General features: G+C 48.7%; 1 protein-coding gene across 1 annotated transcript; it reads right to left on the bottom strand.

Annotated features, from left to right (window-relative positions):
• Positions 1-524: 524 nt before the first annotated feature.
• On the bottom strand, positions 525-12,034 carry GINS2 (GINS complex subunit 2). The gene is made up of 5 exons (XM_036346650.1): positions 11,872-12,034; positions 11,366-11,480; positions 7,202-7,301; positions 2,039-2,165; positions 525-1,864 (listed from the first exon to the last, which is right to left on the bottom strand). Exons 1-5 carry the CDS (start codon positions 11,959-11,961, stop codon positions 1,739-1,741), a joined length of 558 nt encoding a protein of 185 aa, XP_036202543.1. The 5' UTR covers positions 11,962-12,034; the 3' UTR covers positions 525-1,738.
• Positions 12,035-17,021: the final 4,987 nt, after the last annotated feature.

Here is a 17,021-nt window from a genome sequence, read left to right as displayed (position 1 = left end):
CTGTCATATGAAAGTGGTCCTCTAAGCCAGCGGTTGCCAACCTTTCAGACCTCACAGACCACCGGTTGTCAACTACTGCTCTTAACAGTCACCTTAACTGATAAAAACAAGTCTTCTGTATCCTAATCCCTCTGTTCCTGGCCCTTCGGTGTTCAAACAACCATCAGCTGCTTGTTGGAGGGACATCTAGATGGACAGCAATGAGGAATGGAGAAACCTGAAGTAAGTTTGGACTTGAAACACTGAAGAGCAGATACCAGCAGGTCTTTTCCAGGCTCAGCTGATCACATACACTCTTCAAAAAGCTCTTGAGATAGCATGTGACAGTCGAAAACCACCAGGTTACAGAAGCTGCCACTCATTGTATGATTCTAGACCAGCGATTTTCAACCGGTGTGCCACAAGCATTTTTTTAAACATGGAATACCTGACTATTTAGTCAGGGGCACTGACCTCTTTTCCCTTAGATTGTCAAATAAAAAATGGCAGTAGCCAACACAATAGCTGTCAACAGTGTGAATGAATCAAAATTATACCTATTCTTTTTGGTCAGATTGGCAAGATAGTTTTTTTTGGTGTGCCGCAGAATTTTAGTAATTACGTGTTTATGTGTGCCATGAAATGAAAAAGGTTGAAAACTGCTGCTCTAGACAATCTTTTCCCCTTTCAGGGCAATAAATTTTCTATGAGCAATTTAGCAATTCCAAAACGCTATCTTTGAATTTTTTTCTCTTAGAATTTACCCTTCTTTGAGCCACTGCTCCCTATGACCATCTTACCCTAAGACCCATGAAGAGCAGTGTTATAGGCCCAACGGTTCTTAGCACTGTGCTCCACTCACATACTCAGAGATCATGGTCAGGTTTTAAAGCAGCCCTTCAAACTGTAACCAGAAATAGCAAAGATAACAAGAGACAACCAGAGTGTTTGAAGTTTACAACCTGCTACACACCTCAGTTTGGCCTATCATTATCATTTTAGCCACATGGCTTAAGCAGGAAAAATAAACCCAACAGATTGGGTTGATTCCATCTTTATTCTGTATCAGGGGTGGGGAACATCTAGCCTGTGGGCCTTATAAGGCACTCAATCATTTGGTCTGCCCCTACCAAGGCATTAGGGGTGTTAATTAAATGTTTGACCAAATAGAGCAGGCTGATTTTTAAGTTGATAATTTTGTATGGCCTGCAAATGATGTTATAAATATTCAAACGGCCCTTGGCAGAAAAAAGGTCCCCCACCCCTGGCTGAGATCAACCCCTGTCGGCATCACAAGCCACCATCTGCCATCCTCCTCTATGTGAGCAATCTCTAGATTTAAATTCAGCTAAAAAGATCCATATCAAAACAACAAAGTCCTAGGGCCCCATCACCATTTGTATCTGTCTTTTCAAAGCAACATGAACACTCACCCACACATAACAGTTCCGTGCAGGAGACCTGAGACCGTGCTAGGGAGAATGGCTTGTTTGTTGAAGCTTTTTCTTTCCTCCATAAAGGAGCAGTTGGCCTCTAGAGACAGATGTGGAATTAATGAATATCTTAAGAACTAAACATAACCTGTTGCTTTCCAACAATGTTATGAATCCATTCCTTGCTTCATTGCACGTTTTTCTTACATTCAAATGGTTCTAGAAACCCAGCACTGAGTACCTCTATCATGTCCTGAGCACTCACACATTACCCGGTAAGCCTCATGCCAGCAGACACAAGGCCTTTACAAATCAAAGGTCATTCTCTAGAAGTCCTGAGACTGGGCACTTTCAGAAGGTTGCAGGTTTGTACGGAGTTTGTACATGTGATTGAGAGCTTGTGTGAGGAATGCCCCGCTGGTGTTGATCTCCATCAAGGTCAAATTATCCAGCTAAAACACAAGAGAAAACAGGGTTGGTTGAGAAGTTTCTGATTGAGAAAAAGTAAAAAGTCTACTGAACAAAAAATAAGAAACCAATAATTTTTAAAAGCACAGCCAGTAATTCCTGCTTGTGAGAGCCTAAGCAGCAGAATGCTGTCGGAAATCCCTCAGCAGTACACCTACCTTCGCATGTGCCTCCTGCTGCCTCACAAAGCTGTCAGCAGATACCCGGAGTTTGGCTATGCGAGTGTCCCACACATCCTTGATCAGGGTGCGGATCTCATCTGCTTTTGGAATGTTGTCTGAAGCACTAAAGGAAACAAATAAATTGCATAAGGAAGAACTCAGTAAACTAAAGCAATATCCAGCTAAAAGTGGCTTTAAAAAGAAAAAGGTTGCTTGGATTCAGGTAAAATACACACACTGTCCTAGACTCAGATTTTGTTTTGCTTTGTTTTCAATTTTAAAATGTAAGGATTCCTAGCAGTTAAGCGTGGTGCCAAGAAAATTCAGCCATGATCCACAGTTATGCTCATGTAACCTGTCCCCTGGCGGGCAGTGGCACAAGGGCTTCTGTTCCGTAAAATAATAAGAGACTAAACTCTACGTTGGACATCCTGTGTCTCAGGATAATTGAGTGCTCTGTGCTATAGAATGAATTTGTTTCAAGGCTGGTTCAGAGGTCATGACTTTTATTGCTCAGACCTCATCGGTTACCCAAGGGCTTACAACCCACCAGGGAAAGACAGCAGCTCTATGCCTGCCATGTGCTCAGCACTACACAATACTTCTATCCTCGCAAAAGTCCTGAAGAGTAGACATGGGCCTACTCTACAGAGAAAACAAAAATACATTTACAAAAATCACAGAAGAAATTGCAAATTAGCATAACCTGAGCACATTTTACATAATGAATTCTGGGTAAAAGTTTGACTTGGAGTCAGAGAGAGATGGTCAGTCTTCCTGTGTGAGATTTTTTAAACTAATCTTTGAAGGAAAAGACAAACTAGAAGATAAAAGCAGAAGCTCACATCATCATCACCAGGCATTCTAGGATAAGCTGGAAATGACCTCTTCACATGCTAAAATTAGCTCAAGATTAGTAGATGGATAATCAGTGGTATAAAGTTTATGTAGTGGATTTTACTTAAAGCCCAAACATCTGGATCCTTTGCTCTGAACAGCAGTAAAGAACAAAGAACCCAGCTCCTTGAACTGCAGAACAAAGGTACAATTAAGTCCCTCAGCCAAATGAATTCTAAATAATTCTAAGACAAGAGTTTCAATAAGAACTGCATACATAATGTACGGAACGGGCCTCTGCTTCCCGATTCTCCACTCCGATTCGCTCTCCCCACTGCCACAGCAGCCTTTCTCAGATCCATAGGTGGCACACTCCTTCCTGAACACCCTCCTGGGGCCTCCAACAGAAAAGCCTCGGCTCTCCCACCCCATACAGTCTGCATGTGTCCCAACAGCTCTGTTAGCCAAACACACCATGTCCTTTCACACCTCTGCCTTCTCCCCCAGATATTCCTTGATCTTTCCAGCCCGAGATCCCTTCTCTGATAACACCAGGCATTAGGGTTGCATCCCAACATACTCTGAACGGTATTTATCACACTGCAGTGTAACCACTGGGTAACAGGGTCACATCTCTCCCCGACTAAACCAGGAACTCAAGCCCATTATCACTACCTAGTTAATGCTTAGTAAGCTGTGAACTGCAGCCTCATATGAACTGAAGGACCAAGTCTGTGTTATGTACCTTGAATTTTCATTTGCATCCAAAAATAGAGCTTACTCTACAGCTCCCCAAGTTTTGTTCTAGTTCTACTCTTGAATCCATCAATTAAAAGGCATCAAAAGCTGTACACTTTGAAAATTACATTCTAAGTATGTCCCAAGCAAAATGATCCACTTTCCTGCCTCCTCCACTGATTCCCTCCCTCCCTCATTCCTCCCTCCCTTCCTTCCACAAACATGTGAGCACCAGGCATTGTGCTAATACACAGAAGACACAGTCCCTGCTCATTAGAACTGGGGGTGGGGGGAAGAGCATAGCCAGACAAGGGATTAAAAAATTTTAACTGACAAATGCTATGGAGGTGTACAGAGATGCCAAGATGACACGTAGGACAGGAAGGGAGTACCTGTTAGTCTAAACCAGCCGCGTTTGAAATGAATAAAACTATTGAAATAAAAGACTGTACCCTTTTATGTAATGATGTTTACTTTGAATTTATATTAGTTCACACAAACACTCCATCCATGCTTTTGTTCCGGCCCTCCGGTCCAGTTTAAGAACCCATTGTGGCCCTCGAGTCAAAAAGTTTGCCCACCCCTGGTCTAAACCAAAGGAGGGAGCAGGGAACAGATGAACTTACTAGCAGAGGGTACAGTATATGCAAAGCCCTGAGGTGAGGACCTTGGTATGTATAAAGAAGTAAAAGAAGTCAAAGTGAGCTGGAATTTAGAGTCAGCAGGGAGAACTGTAAGAGAGTTATGATGAAGGAAGAAAACCAGCCTATGCAGTGCTTTGAATACCATGATGAGGACTTTAGACTAAACCCTGGAAAGGCTCCAAGGAGTCGGAGAATCATATGGCAGCTTCACCTTTATTTTTTTTAAAATATATTTTATTGATTTTTTATAGAGAGGAAGGAAGAAGGATAGAGAGCTAGAAACATCAATGAGAGAGAAACATCGATCAGCTGCCTCCTGCACACCCCCTACTGGGGATGTGCCCGCAACCAAGGCACATGCCCCTAACCAGAATTGAACCTGGGACCCTTGAGTCCACAGGCCAATGCTCTATCCACTGAGCCAAACCGATCAGGGCTGGCAGCTTCGCCTTTAAAGGGCCATTCTGGCTGCAATGTGGAGAGTGAATTAGGAGCTGATGTGGAACCAGAATTGGATGTAGGGAAACAATTTACTACAGCACATTTCTGCCACTGGTGGGCTTTTCTTATAGTTCAGGATCAGAGGCAAATGTGAGTCCTCTGGCCATTCATGTGACAGACATGCAAGAACTCAAATGCACATAACCAAAGAATAAAAAGGGGTAAAGCTCTGGTAATAAAACATATTTATAGTTAAGATAAAGGCTACTGCTGGAAATAATGGAGGCTCATACTGGGTTCAAATGTCAAGTGATAATCCTATCTAATAAAAGAGAAACATGGTAATTAGCCATACATCCGCTACCCTTCCCATTGGCTAATAAGGGTGATATGCAAATTAACTGCCAGCCAAGATGGCGGCCGGCAGCCAGGCAGCTTGAAGCTAACATGAGGCTTGCTTGCTTCAGTGACGGAAGACTCCAACATTCCCCGCCTGCCGCTGCCGGCCTCTGAGCTTGCAGTTTGAAACACTGTTACAAATACAGAAGCTAAACAAAACCCCAGAAACCTGCTTTCAGCCAGCCGGGATCTCAGAGCTGGAGTTGATACAGTGTTTCAATTACAGAACCCAAACAAACCAGATACCTGCTTTCAGCAGCAGAGGCCTCAGAGCTGAAGCCAGAGCTAAAGCTGGCCCAGAATTAAAAAAAAAGAAAAAAAGGAGCGGTTGGGAGCTTCAGTCACCCGCCAGCCTGAAAACAGCCCTCAGCCCCTCACCCAGACTAGCCAGGCACCCCAGTGGGGACCCCCACCCTGAAGGGTGTGTGACCAGCTGCAAAGAGCCATCATCCCCTCATCCAGGCTGGCCAGGCACCCCAGTGGGGACCCCCACCCTGATCCAGGACACCCTTCAGGGCAAACCAGCCGGCCCCCACCCGTGCACCAGGCCTCTATCCTATATAGTAAAAGGGTAATATGCCTCCCAGCACCAGGATCAGCAGAGCCACGAGGCCTCCCAGCACCGGGATCAGCGTGACAGGGAGCAGTGCCCAAACCCCCTGATCGCCCTGCAGCTCTGCGTGTGACAGGGGGCAGGGCCACAACCTCCCTATCCTCCCTGCTCTGTTCGTGACAGGGGAAGGCACCCCAACCCCTTGATCAGCCCTGCTCTGTGCCTGATACGGGGGAGCTCCCCAACCCCCTGATCGCCCTGCGGCTCTGTGTGTGACAGGGAGCAGCGCCCCAACCCCACCCCCCCATGGGCCCTGCTCTGTGTGTGACAGTGGCGGCGCCCCAACCCCCTGATCGGCCCTGTTCTGTGGGTGATAGAGGGCGGCACCCCAACCCCTTAATCCGCCCTGCTCTGTGACAGAGGGCGGTGCCCCAACTCCCCTATCGGCCCTACTCTGTGTGACAGGGGGGAGCTCCCCAACCCCGATGGGCCCTGCTCTGTGCGTGACAGTGTATGGAGCCCCAACCCCCCTGATGGGCCCTGCTCTGTGAGTGACAGGGGGTAGCGCCCCAACCCCCTGATTGGCCCTGCTCTGTGCGTGACAGGGGGTGGTGCCGCAACCTCCCCATCGACCCTGCCTTGAGTATGACAGGGGGCGGTGCCCCAACCCCCCAATCGGCCCTACCCTGAGCGTGACTGAGGGTGGCATCGCAACCTCCTGATCCGCCCTGCTCTGTGCATGACAGGGGGCGGCGCCCCAACTCCCCAATCGGCCCTGCTCTTGAGCCTGACCAGGGGCTGCACCTAGGGATTGGGCCTGCCCTCTGCCACCCGGGAGCAGACCTAAGCCAGCAGGTCGTTATCTACGGAGGGGTCCCAGACTGCGAGAGGGCACAGGCCGGGCTGAGGGGCCCCCCTCACCCCCGAGTGCACAAATTTTTGTGCACCGGGCCTCTAGTCCTATATAATAAAAGCCTAATATGCTAAGTGTCCGACTGTTCATTTGACTGTTTGATCAATCGCTATGATGCACACTGACCACCAGGGGGCAGACGCTCCAACCAGTAGGTTAGCTTGCTGCTGGGGTCTGGCCGATCAGGACTGGGCAAGATGGGCCAGACACGGCCTGGAGTGCTCCCGTGGTCCCTCCCAGGCCCCAGTCGTGCACCGGTGGGGTTCCTTGGCCTGGCCTGCGCCCTCTTGCAATCCAGGACCACTCGGGGGATGTCAGAGAGCCAGTTTTGGCCCAATCCCCACAGGCCAGGCCGAGGGACCCCACCAGTGCATGAATTTGTGCACCAGGCCTGTAGTTAAGAGATAAAATGAAAAGAACCAAGGGATTTACTAGGAGAGGGAAGGGTGGAGAAAAGGAAAAATGAGGAAGGGAGAGACTTCAAGCAGTGTGAATGGACTCCCAGATTCCTGACCTGAGGAACTAAGTGGACAGGAATATCACTTACCTTGGTAATGAGAATGAAATAAAAAAGGAAAGGCAGGGATTAAGGGATGAGAACCATGAACACGTGGACTCTCAGTGAGATTACTTACTGATTTAACAGGAGTTTGGTCAGTTCCATGTAGTAAGGGCTAGGCATAGGGGTAAAAGTTTCTTCCATTCGTTCATGATCCCTAATCTTCTCCAACTTTTCTGAAATTTAGAAATGAATACATTTTACCATCACTATAACCAAAATGTTTTTTTAAAACCGAATTTACCAACTGCCTATATTACCTATTCGATCAACTGACAAATACATTAAAAACAGTTTTTGGACCCTGCCAGTGTGGCTCAGTGGTTGAGTGTTGACCCATGAACCAGGAATCATGCTTCAATTACCAGTCAGGGCACATGCGGGGTTGCGGATTGAGTCCCCGGTGGAGGGCGTGCAGGAGATGGCCAATCAATGATTCTCATCCTTGATGTTTCTCTCTCTGACTTAACACATTGCGGACAGATCACGAGAATTCTCGTGTTTTCTGTTCTAAGACTTGTGGCCAATCACGATATTAAAAAGATATTAGCTTGTAAGAACATGTAATAATAACTTCAAAATGCAATGGGTATTTAATTTTAAAGCGTGCCTTTAACATTTATGTAAAACGTTTTTTGTACTCGTTCAATAGAAACTTATCTGGTCACTGGGTAAAGCTAGCAATAAAACTACTGGTCCGCAATTAATAGCCTGAGAAAACTTCCAGTCCTAAATCTGAACTGCCCACTGTGCCTAAGGGATACACACAGACATGACTATGCTGTGGAGTCTCACTTTAAAGGACTGACCACCCATCTCCAAGGGGCCCTTGGTATTATCTTGCAATCCTATCAAACTCCCCTGATCCATTCACCCTCTCACTTTTGATCATGCCCACCCTCTTCATGCCTTCTCTCCTCATCTCACTGCCCCAGCCACTGCCTTGCTGAGTGCCCACATGCTCCTGTCACCACATCTTCCTAACTTCCCTGTGTCTGTCCCCATACACAAGGGCCAGCCTTCCAGGTATGCACTGGACCCTCCCCTCACCTGCACAGATCACCACTCCAGCATCGGTCTCTCACTCTTGAATGATCATGGTTTCTCCTTACTATGTGACATTCCATCAAACATGCTGCAACATCTCCCATCTTAAAAAGAAAACCTGCCCTAACCGGTTTGGCTGCGGACTGAGGGGTCCCGGGTTCGATTCTGGTCAGGGGCATGTACCTTGGTTGCGGGCACATCCCTAGTGGGGGGTGTGAGGAGGCAGCTGATCGATGTTTCTCTCTCATCAATGTTTCCTTTCTATCCCACTCCCTTCCTCTCTGTAAAAAATCAATAAAATATATTTTAAAAAAAAGAAAACCTGCCCTGGCCAGTGTGACTCGGTTGGTTGAATGTCATCCCATGCACCAAGAAGTCACAGGTTCGATTCCCAGTCGGGGCACATGCCAGGGTTGTGGATTCGATCCCTAGTAGGTGCCACACAGGAGGCAGCTGATCAGTGTTTCTTTCTCTCCCTCTCCCTTCCTCTTTGAAATCAATAAAAACGTGTGTTTTTTAAAGAAAAAGAAAACCCTCCCCTGACACCAAGTCTTTCCCCAGCTACCAATCCATTTATCATGCCCTTTACACAAAACTTTGAGTTGCCTGACATTGGCATTAACTTCCGCTCCTCAACCCCTCAGATGTGTGTCTATGCTACCCCTCCACCAACATAGTCCACCAAGGCCCACATCCTCCACTGGGCCAAACCCAAGGCTATGTCTCAGCCTCCCCATCTGACGAGGATCAATTCTCTCCCTTGGAGTGTATTAGTTTAGCTTCGCGAACACCAGAGTTCTCATCTCATCAATTCTTTCTGGCCTTCCTGACCTCTCAACACTGGTGCAGGGCTCACCTAAACCCACGTCCCATATGATCTCTTCCTGCCTCATTAAATACCATCTATGTGCTCATGACAAATTCACATCCCCAGATCAGTCCCTCCTCTGAATTCCTGACTCAAATACCCCACTGCCCGTATTATTTCCACGTGGATTTCTATCAGGCACCTCCAGTGGAAGATGTTCAAACTCCACTCCTAGGGTCAACTTTAGCCCACACACTGCTCCTGCAGTCTTCCCCATCTAAGAAAACAACTCCATTTCCTTCCGGAGCTCAAGCCAACAACCCCGGTGCTAATCTTTAATTAACTCTTCTCTCTCATACCCCTTGGCCAGTCCGTCAGCAATCCTGCTGATTCTTCCTTCAAACTATGCCTAAACTCCAACCACCACTGCCCACCTCAATCAGCTGCTCCAGCCACTCCCAGCTCTAGCCTGGGTAACTCTACTGCTCTCTCCCCACACACTTATTCTTTGCACAGAATATTCACTCTTTTCTTTTTTAAAATCTAAACCAGAGTATGAAACACCTCTGTTCAAACCCTGCAATTCCAATGTTGGCCAGGGTATGGAACACTGGAAACTCTTGGACAATCCTGGTGGGGTTATAATAATGGCTCAACCCCTGTGGAGCACCGGCAGTTTCTTACCAAGCTAAGCACAGTCTGTCCATGACCCTGCAATTCCACCCCTCGAGGTATTTACTTACCCAAGAGAAATAAAAACATATCCACAAAAAGACTTGGACAAGATCAGTCATAGCAGCCATATTCACAATGGCCAAAAACGGGAAGTAACCCAACTATCCACCATCAGAATGGGTGAACATACTGTGGCATACTCACACAACGGAACACCACTCAGCAATAAAAGAGTGTAATGGCACTTGCAATAGCGGTGAATCTCAAAAACGTTATACTGATAAGAAGTCAGAGACCAAAACTGACATAGTACTAGATGATACCATTTACATGAAGTCCAAGAACAGGTGGAACCACGTGGTGGGAGAGTCAGAGAGCAGTTGGCTCCTGGGCAGTGTCGACTATGACGTTTCACTCCTCTCACCACATACGGCCCAGGACTAGGAAGCAGCGCGGGCTGGGGCTTCCGTGGGCCAAAGCTGCCAGCGCTGATCCTAAATGAGAAGCTTTCAGGGCATGCAGCCCTAACAGAGCCAGGCCTGCTGGGACTAAAAAGGCCCTTCAAAGCAGAAGGAACTGGGGTTTCCCACGATGTTTCAGGACCTCTAGGGCCACTCACCCCGTAGGACCGGGAGTGAGGCGGAAATGCCCAGTCTTTCTTAACTGCATGTGAGAGTCTGGCTGAACGTGTCCTTGCTTCTAGGAGGCAGGTATCCCCAAGTGATTCCCAAGGGGAGGGGGCGATCAAAATCAGGCATGGCTTTTCAAATTCTACAGGCATGCCTATGACCACCACCACCACCCCAATAAAATTACAATTATTTGCGATAATGAGCCACTCACATCTTTGAGATGGAGAAAAGACCGCAAAGGATAAAGTCAGGGTCAAGTCGGCCCGCATCTTCGATGCATCATTTTCTTTTCCCTAACAACTTTATTGAGGCATAATTAACGTACTACACAATTTACTCACTTAAAGTATACAATTCAATGGTTTTTAGTATATTCACAGAGTTGGGCAACATTTTCATTGCCCCAAAAAGGACCCGTCCCCCCCCCCCCCCAAACAATCCCTCCATCTACTCCATACCCCTATCCCTAGGTAAGTACTAATTTATTTTGTCTCTGTAGATTTGCCTGTTCTGGATAGTTCATATAAATGGAATGTTACAAATAGGGTCTTTGCGTGTTCTTTTCAGAGAGCATAAGATTTTCAAGGTCCATCCACATTCCTTTATATGGCTGAATAATATTCCCTTGTAGGGATTATTTTCATGCATTTTCTATAATGTAAGATTAACAACTTTGCTCAACATGTCAGTCTATATCTATAATAATAAAAGTATAATATGCTAATTAGACGGGACATCCTTCCGGACGTCCTTCCAGACGACCTTCCTAACGAAGCCGGTGCCAGCAGCCCGGGGAAAGAAGGCCTACTCTTGCACGAATTTCGTGCATCGGGCCTCTACTACGTATATATTTAAATTAAAATGTTTATTTTAAGGCCTTATAATACTTTTAAATTTTAAAGCAAGGTGAAATAGCTTTAAACACAAAATCTGAACTAGAAGCAGTATACACACCCCAAACTGACAGGGCCCTGGTAACAGCGGTCAGCTGGCTCTAAGGCGTGAACCTGGAGCCATTGGTTTCAGCTGGTCAGTGGGTCATGGCGCCATTGCGGAACCCGGGCACCCGCGTCCTTACCCACATCCATCCACTCCGGGGGAAGCAACCGGCACTTCTGTCTTTGCTTCAGGTTAATCGCCAGCCACAGAGGCACTTGCACCGGCAGGCCAGGGTTAAAGGGCCCCAGGTCCCCCTGCCGGAGGAAGCAAACCCCGGTAAGGCGAGGCAGAGCTCAGGCATTCCCGGACCTCCAGACACAAACGCACGCCCGGTGGTCACGCGGCGCGGGAGGCAGCCCACGTCCGCCCTCGCGCGGTGGGGCTGCCGCACCTGGCGGCCCATCTGAGCCCAGTTCCCGAGGCGCCGCGGGGAGGCCGCCCAGGAACACCTGGGAGGCGCGGGCGACCTCCAGGGGCTCCCCCGCCCACGTCTCCCGGCTCCGAACCTCGCCCCAACCCCGTCCACGCAGGGCCCGCGGGCTGGAGTCCGCCGCCCGGCTTCCCACCCGAGACTTGGGATCAGAGCAGGGCGAGTCGCCGTCCGCAGACGCCAGTTCCTGAGGCAAATGCCCGGCGCACCCTTACCCCGATGAGGTAGATCTTGTCCAGACTGAAGTTCGGGATAATGGTCACCAGCTCCTTCTCCGCCAGAAACTCCACCTCGGCCGGGTCCATAGCGGAGCAAGCCGCTACCCCTCAGCGTCCCTTAAGTGCCGGGGCGCCGCTTTCCCGCCACCGCGCGGAGCCCGCCCCCCGGCCGGAAGAAGCCGTATCCGACCAATAGCAACTCGGCGCTCTCCGCGAGCGGCGGGAGGCGGAGAGAGCGGCTGCTACGAGCCCGCGGATTGGCGAGCTTGAACGAGGCTAAGCGCTCATCCCGCCCCTCTTGTGTCCCGGCTCCGGCCCCGCCCCCTCGCTCACAGGCATGGCCACGCCCCCTCCCGTGGGGCGGCCACGCCCTCTCCCGGGTCACAGACCCTACGCCCCACCTGGTGCGTGCCTGCCTGCCTTTCAGCGTCTAGCTAGCTAGCAGCGCTAAGCTCCTGTGTTCCTTCACCCCCCCTGGGCGCCTACCCGCCTTACTCATGGGCCACAGCATCACCTGAAACAGCCCGACCCTATGAGAGTGAGGGAAGGCGTTTCCTTTCATTTCACAATCTTCTGACCTCTGCATACACATTGGTTAAAAATGTAGATTCCCCCCCCACCCCATCTTCCAATTCAGAAACTGCGGGGGAAGGGCTCCGAATCTGCACGTTGGCAAGCAACCCAGGTGAAGCTTATGAAGGGGCAAGTTTGCAGGCTGCAGCAAGTATGTATTGATGTGCTCAGAATCCCCTAGCGGCCTAGACCAGTGGTTCTCAACCTTGGCTGCACATTAGAATCACCTGGGAATCTTTTTAAAATCCTGATTTCTAGGCCTCATCCTCCGGAAATTCTGTTTCTTTGTTACTAATGTTGTGGCCCCACCCCATAACAAAGAAACAGAATTTCCGGAGGATGGGGCCCAGAAATCAGGAGTTTAAGAAGATTCCCAGGTGATTCTAATGTGTAGCCAAGGTTGAGAACCACTGCCCTAGACAGTGGTTCTCAACCTTCCTGATGCCGCAACCCCCAATACAGTTCCTCATGTTGTGGTGACCCCCAATTTCATTGTTACAAATTGGACATAATTAAAGCATAGTGATTAATCACAAAAACAATATGTAATTATATATGTGTTTTCCAATGGTCTTAGGCGACCCCTGTGAAAGGGTCATTTGACCCCCAAAGGGGTCGCGACCCACAGGTTGAGAACCGCTGCCCTAGAAGCTTCTGAGTTAATATGCACACTCCTGGAGAATTGTGTTTCAGAGGTTGGATGGGACCAGAAAGTTGAATTTTAACCAGAGCCAAGGGAATTCTGATGGGATTCTAATAGGCCAGGAAAGCTTCCAGGGAGGTAAGGGAGCCAGTGCAGGACTGGTGGGGACAGGCAGTGGGCTGGATTTGAATTTGAAATCCTGCTCATTCGGCCCTGAGAAAAAGCATAGGGACAGGAGTATTTCAGGGTTCTGTATCCTGGCAGGAAAGCTGTCCCACTCCAGATAACCCCATGCTTTACTCTCTAAGCCCCCTGAAACTGCCCCATTTAGGGTTGCTGGGAAGATGAAATAAGACTATATTAAGTTCTGCCCACTCACATGGCATGGAACACTATGTCTGTTGTTTATCTGCAAGGGAAATTGTCATTTTCGGACTTGGAGATTACTGTCATTGTGTGTCATGTATTCAGACAAACTTTCAAAGGAAATAAATGGAAGAGCCTCTGGATGCTGTGTGGCCCAGGGCAAGTGACCATTCTGACCTCAGTTTCCTCATCTGCAAAAGAGGCAGGAAGAGAAGGAGCCTGGAGTGTTTAGGGAGGGGGAGAAACTTTGGGCCACCTGGCCCCTCCTGAAATAGAAGCTCCTTCAGACATCTGCAGAGAGTGTGTGCCAACTTGTCTGGGTTTCGATTGATGGGAGAATGTTTCCTTCACTGGCAAATATTTGTGTTCCAAAGCTGGCGAGGCTTCCCTGCAGGCTTTTTGCAGCCTGTAAAAGAGCAAAGGAAAAGAGCTGGTGGGAAAGCCGAGGTTCAGAGAGGCCACAGCAGGGTGAGCAGGAGAGCAAGCAGAGCCCAGTGTCCACATCACCTGAGTCCTGGTGCTCTTGTCTGTAATATGCAGACAGTGCTACTGCTGACCCCACTGGGATGCTGAGGGAACAGGAGACAGTGTGCAGCATTGCACACTGCAAAACGGTGTCTTAGAGTCTCAAACTTGAGTGTATATCAGGGTCCCTTGGAAGACTTGTTAAATGACTTTCCTTTCATAGCAGCATGATTTGCAACAGCCCAAAGGTGGAAATGACCCAAATGTCCATCAACTGAGGGATGGATAAACAAAATATGGTCTATACGTGCTGTGGAATGTTATTTAACCATAAACGGGAACGAAGCACTGATGCCTGCTACAATGTGGGTGAGCCTTGAAAACATTATACCAAGTGAAAGAGGCCGATCACCAAAACCATGTATGATTCCACATATATGAACTGTCTAGAACAGGCAAATCTGCAGAGACAGAAAGGAAATGAGTGGTTGCCAGGGCCGGGGGAGAGAGAAATGGGAGTGACTGTGAATGGGCATGGGGTTTCTTTTTGGAGTGGTGGAAATGTTCTGGAATTAGATAGTGGTGGTGGTTGCACACTCTATAAATATACTAAAAACCACGGAAGTGTACACTTTAAAAGGGTGGATTATTCCTCAACAAAGCTGTATTTACAATGCCCTTCCCTGAGCTCTAGGCTCAGACTTTCTAACTCAGAAACCACACACTTAACATGCTCCCCAGGAGGTGTTTATAGTGGGGAGACCTGGGGAGGGTAGCAGCTGCTCCAATCCAGCCCAGCTCTGAGCCATTCCCAGGATCCAGCCTCATGCCTGGCTCTTAAAGTAGGGGCGAGGGGAGGGGGGGATGTACCGAGACGCAAACAGACAAGAGGAAAACAAGGGAGGGGAGAATGATGGAAGTGGGGTTGCTACTTGAGAGCAGGGGACAGGCCCTCATACCATTGCTTCCTGCTGTAAGAACTGCCTCCCCTGCAGGGCTAGAATGCCCCATGTGGTAATGAATTAAGAGTTGGAGATAAAATTAATGGGGTGAAGGGACAAATCCTTCATGCCAAAAAATTCCAGATGATGTATATAGATGCCCAGCCTTCAAGAAGGTGGAGCATTGCCAGCCGGCGTGGCTCAGTTGACCTACGAACCAGGAGGTCACAGTTCGATTCCTGGTCAGGGCACATGCCCGGGTTGTGGGCTGGTCGCCAGTGGGGAGCGTGTGGGAGGCAGCCTATCAATGATTCTTTCTCATCATTGATGTTTCTATCTCTCTCTCTCTCTCCCTCTCTCTTCCTCTCTGAAATCAATAAAAATATATTTGGGGGGGGGGCGGGGAACGTGGAGCATAACACCCCACTCCTAAAGTGTGGGCTGCCCAGAGCAACTTCCTTCCAAGGAGAACAGGATGGAAACAGGGGAAAACAGAGTAACTTGACAGTGAAGAAACCTAATCAACATGACCTTAGCCAGGTCATCAAGGTCAACAGCAGTGATAAGCCAAGGTCAGGGCATACACCCTTGATATCATGGATGAAGAGGGCACTTTACCTCCCAAACCTATAACCGCAGTCTGATCCTGAGAAAAAACATCAGACAAATCCCAATTGAGGGATTTTCTACAAAACACCTGACCAGCACTTCTCAAAAGTGTCAAGGTCGCCCTGGCCGGGTAGCTCAGTTGGTTGGAGCATCATCCTGATACCCCAAGGTTGTGGGTTTGATTCCGGGTCAGGGCACATACAAGAATCAACCAAAGGATGCATAAATATGTGGAAAAACAAATCGATGGTTTTTTTTTTTCTTCTCTCTTTCTCTCAAAAAAACAAAAACCTGTCAAGGTCATCCAAAACAAGGAGAGTCAAAAACTGTCACAGCCCAGAGGAGCCTAAGAATTCATGACGACTCAGTGTCATGTGGGATCCTGGATGAGATCCCAGAGCAAAAAAAAAGACATTAGGGGAAAACTGAGGAAATGGGAAGCAAGTATGGACTTTAATTAATAATAATGTATAAAAATTGGTTCCCTAATTGTGACAAATGTACCAGAGCAGCATACGATTAACACTGGGTGGGCAGTATACGGGAACCTGCTGTACTATCTTGGCGACTTTTTTCTAACTCTAAAGCTTTCCTTACCAAGGATAAGTTTATTTTCAAAAGCCTTCCCAGGCTCCCCTGGAAACCTAATACGCCCCCCAAAATGTGAACCTATTGCCCTCTTCAGGGTAGTTGGCTGCATAACTACTTTTGGTCACACAGAACAGTGCTCCAAAGTGAGCCAGCAACGCGGACTTCTGATGTGCAGGCAGTGGGTCTTCCTGCAATGATGAAACACTCAGTTTCTTCCCAGCCGGTAGACTTGGCCGCACGTGGAAATGGAGCATTTGCAATAGGACTGATGGGGGGCCGGGGTCCTCTGAAGGGTCATTTCCTCCTGCATTTGACGTTGGGCCAGCAGCCCGCCGATGCATCCCCACAGAAAACGATGAATGACAGTGAAGAATTGAGGAGGTGGGTGAGAAGCTCCAGAGGCTCTCAGTCCTGCCTGTGCAAGAGACTCATCTACCCGATGCTGGGCCACCCCTGGACCCAAGGAGTCAGAACCCCTGAAGTGGGGCTCAGGCCTGGGCGGAGAGCCACTGCTCTGATAAACGGAGTCCAGTCTCTCTCCTGTGGTGGTGGTGGGGGAGGGGGTGACTTCAGGGAAAGCACTGACTTGCAGCTAGTGGTGTCACCCATCTAAGAAGCTGCTTGAATTACAGTGTGGGCAGCAGGAGAGAAATGCAGAATGCAAAACACCTCCTGGGTGACCTCCTTGCCTGGCCTCAGCTGGAATATGCCAGGTGTGGTTCAGAGCAGGGCTCTGCTAACAGGACATGAATGCCTCCCTCACTAACCCCCTCCCCTCCCAGGGCTCCAAGGGACCAGGAGCCACAGCTCCCGCTGCGACTTGAGCCCCTGCCTGAGTCTAGTCCAGCCGTGGGCAAACTACGGCCCGCGGGCCGGATCCGCCGTTTGAAATGAATAAAACTATTGAAAAAAAAGACCGTATCCTTTTATGTAATGATGTTTACTTTGAATTTATATTA

This window comes from Myotis myotis, unplaced genomic scaffold (assembly GCF_014108235.1).
Source record: "Myotis myotis isolate mMyoMyo1 unplaced genomic scaffold, mMyoMyo1.p scaffold_m19_p_19, whole genome shotgun sequence".
Taxonomy (NCBI): domain Eukaryota; kingdom Metazoa; phylum Chordata; class Mammalia; order Chiroptera; family Vespertilionidae; genus Myotis; species Myotis myotis.
This window is presented reverse-complemented; position numbering and strand designations above follow the sequence as displayed.

Excerpts from the sequence above, each read along its gene's own strand:
- GINS2 (XM_036346650.1), bottom strand. The coding sequence starts at position 11,961 with ATGGACCCGGCCGAGGTGGAGTTTCTGGCGGAGAAGGAGCTGGTGACC. Across the intron at positions 7,302-11,365 it reads CCCGGAGTGGATGGATGTGG|AAAAGTTGGAGAAGATTAGG; the intron begins GTAAGGACGCGG and ends TCTAAATTTCAG. Across the intron at positions 1,865-2,038 it reads AGCAGGAGGCACATGCGAAG|CTGGATAATTTGACCTTGAT; the intron begins GTAGGTGTACTG and ends CTTGTGTTTTAG.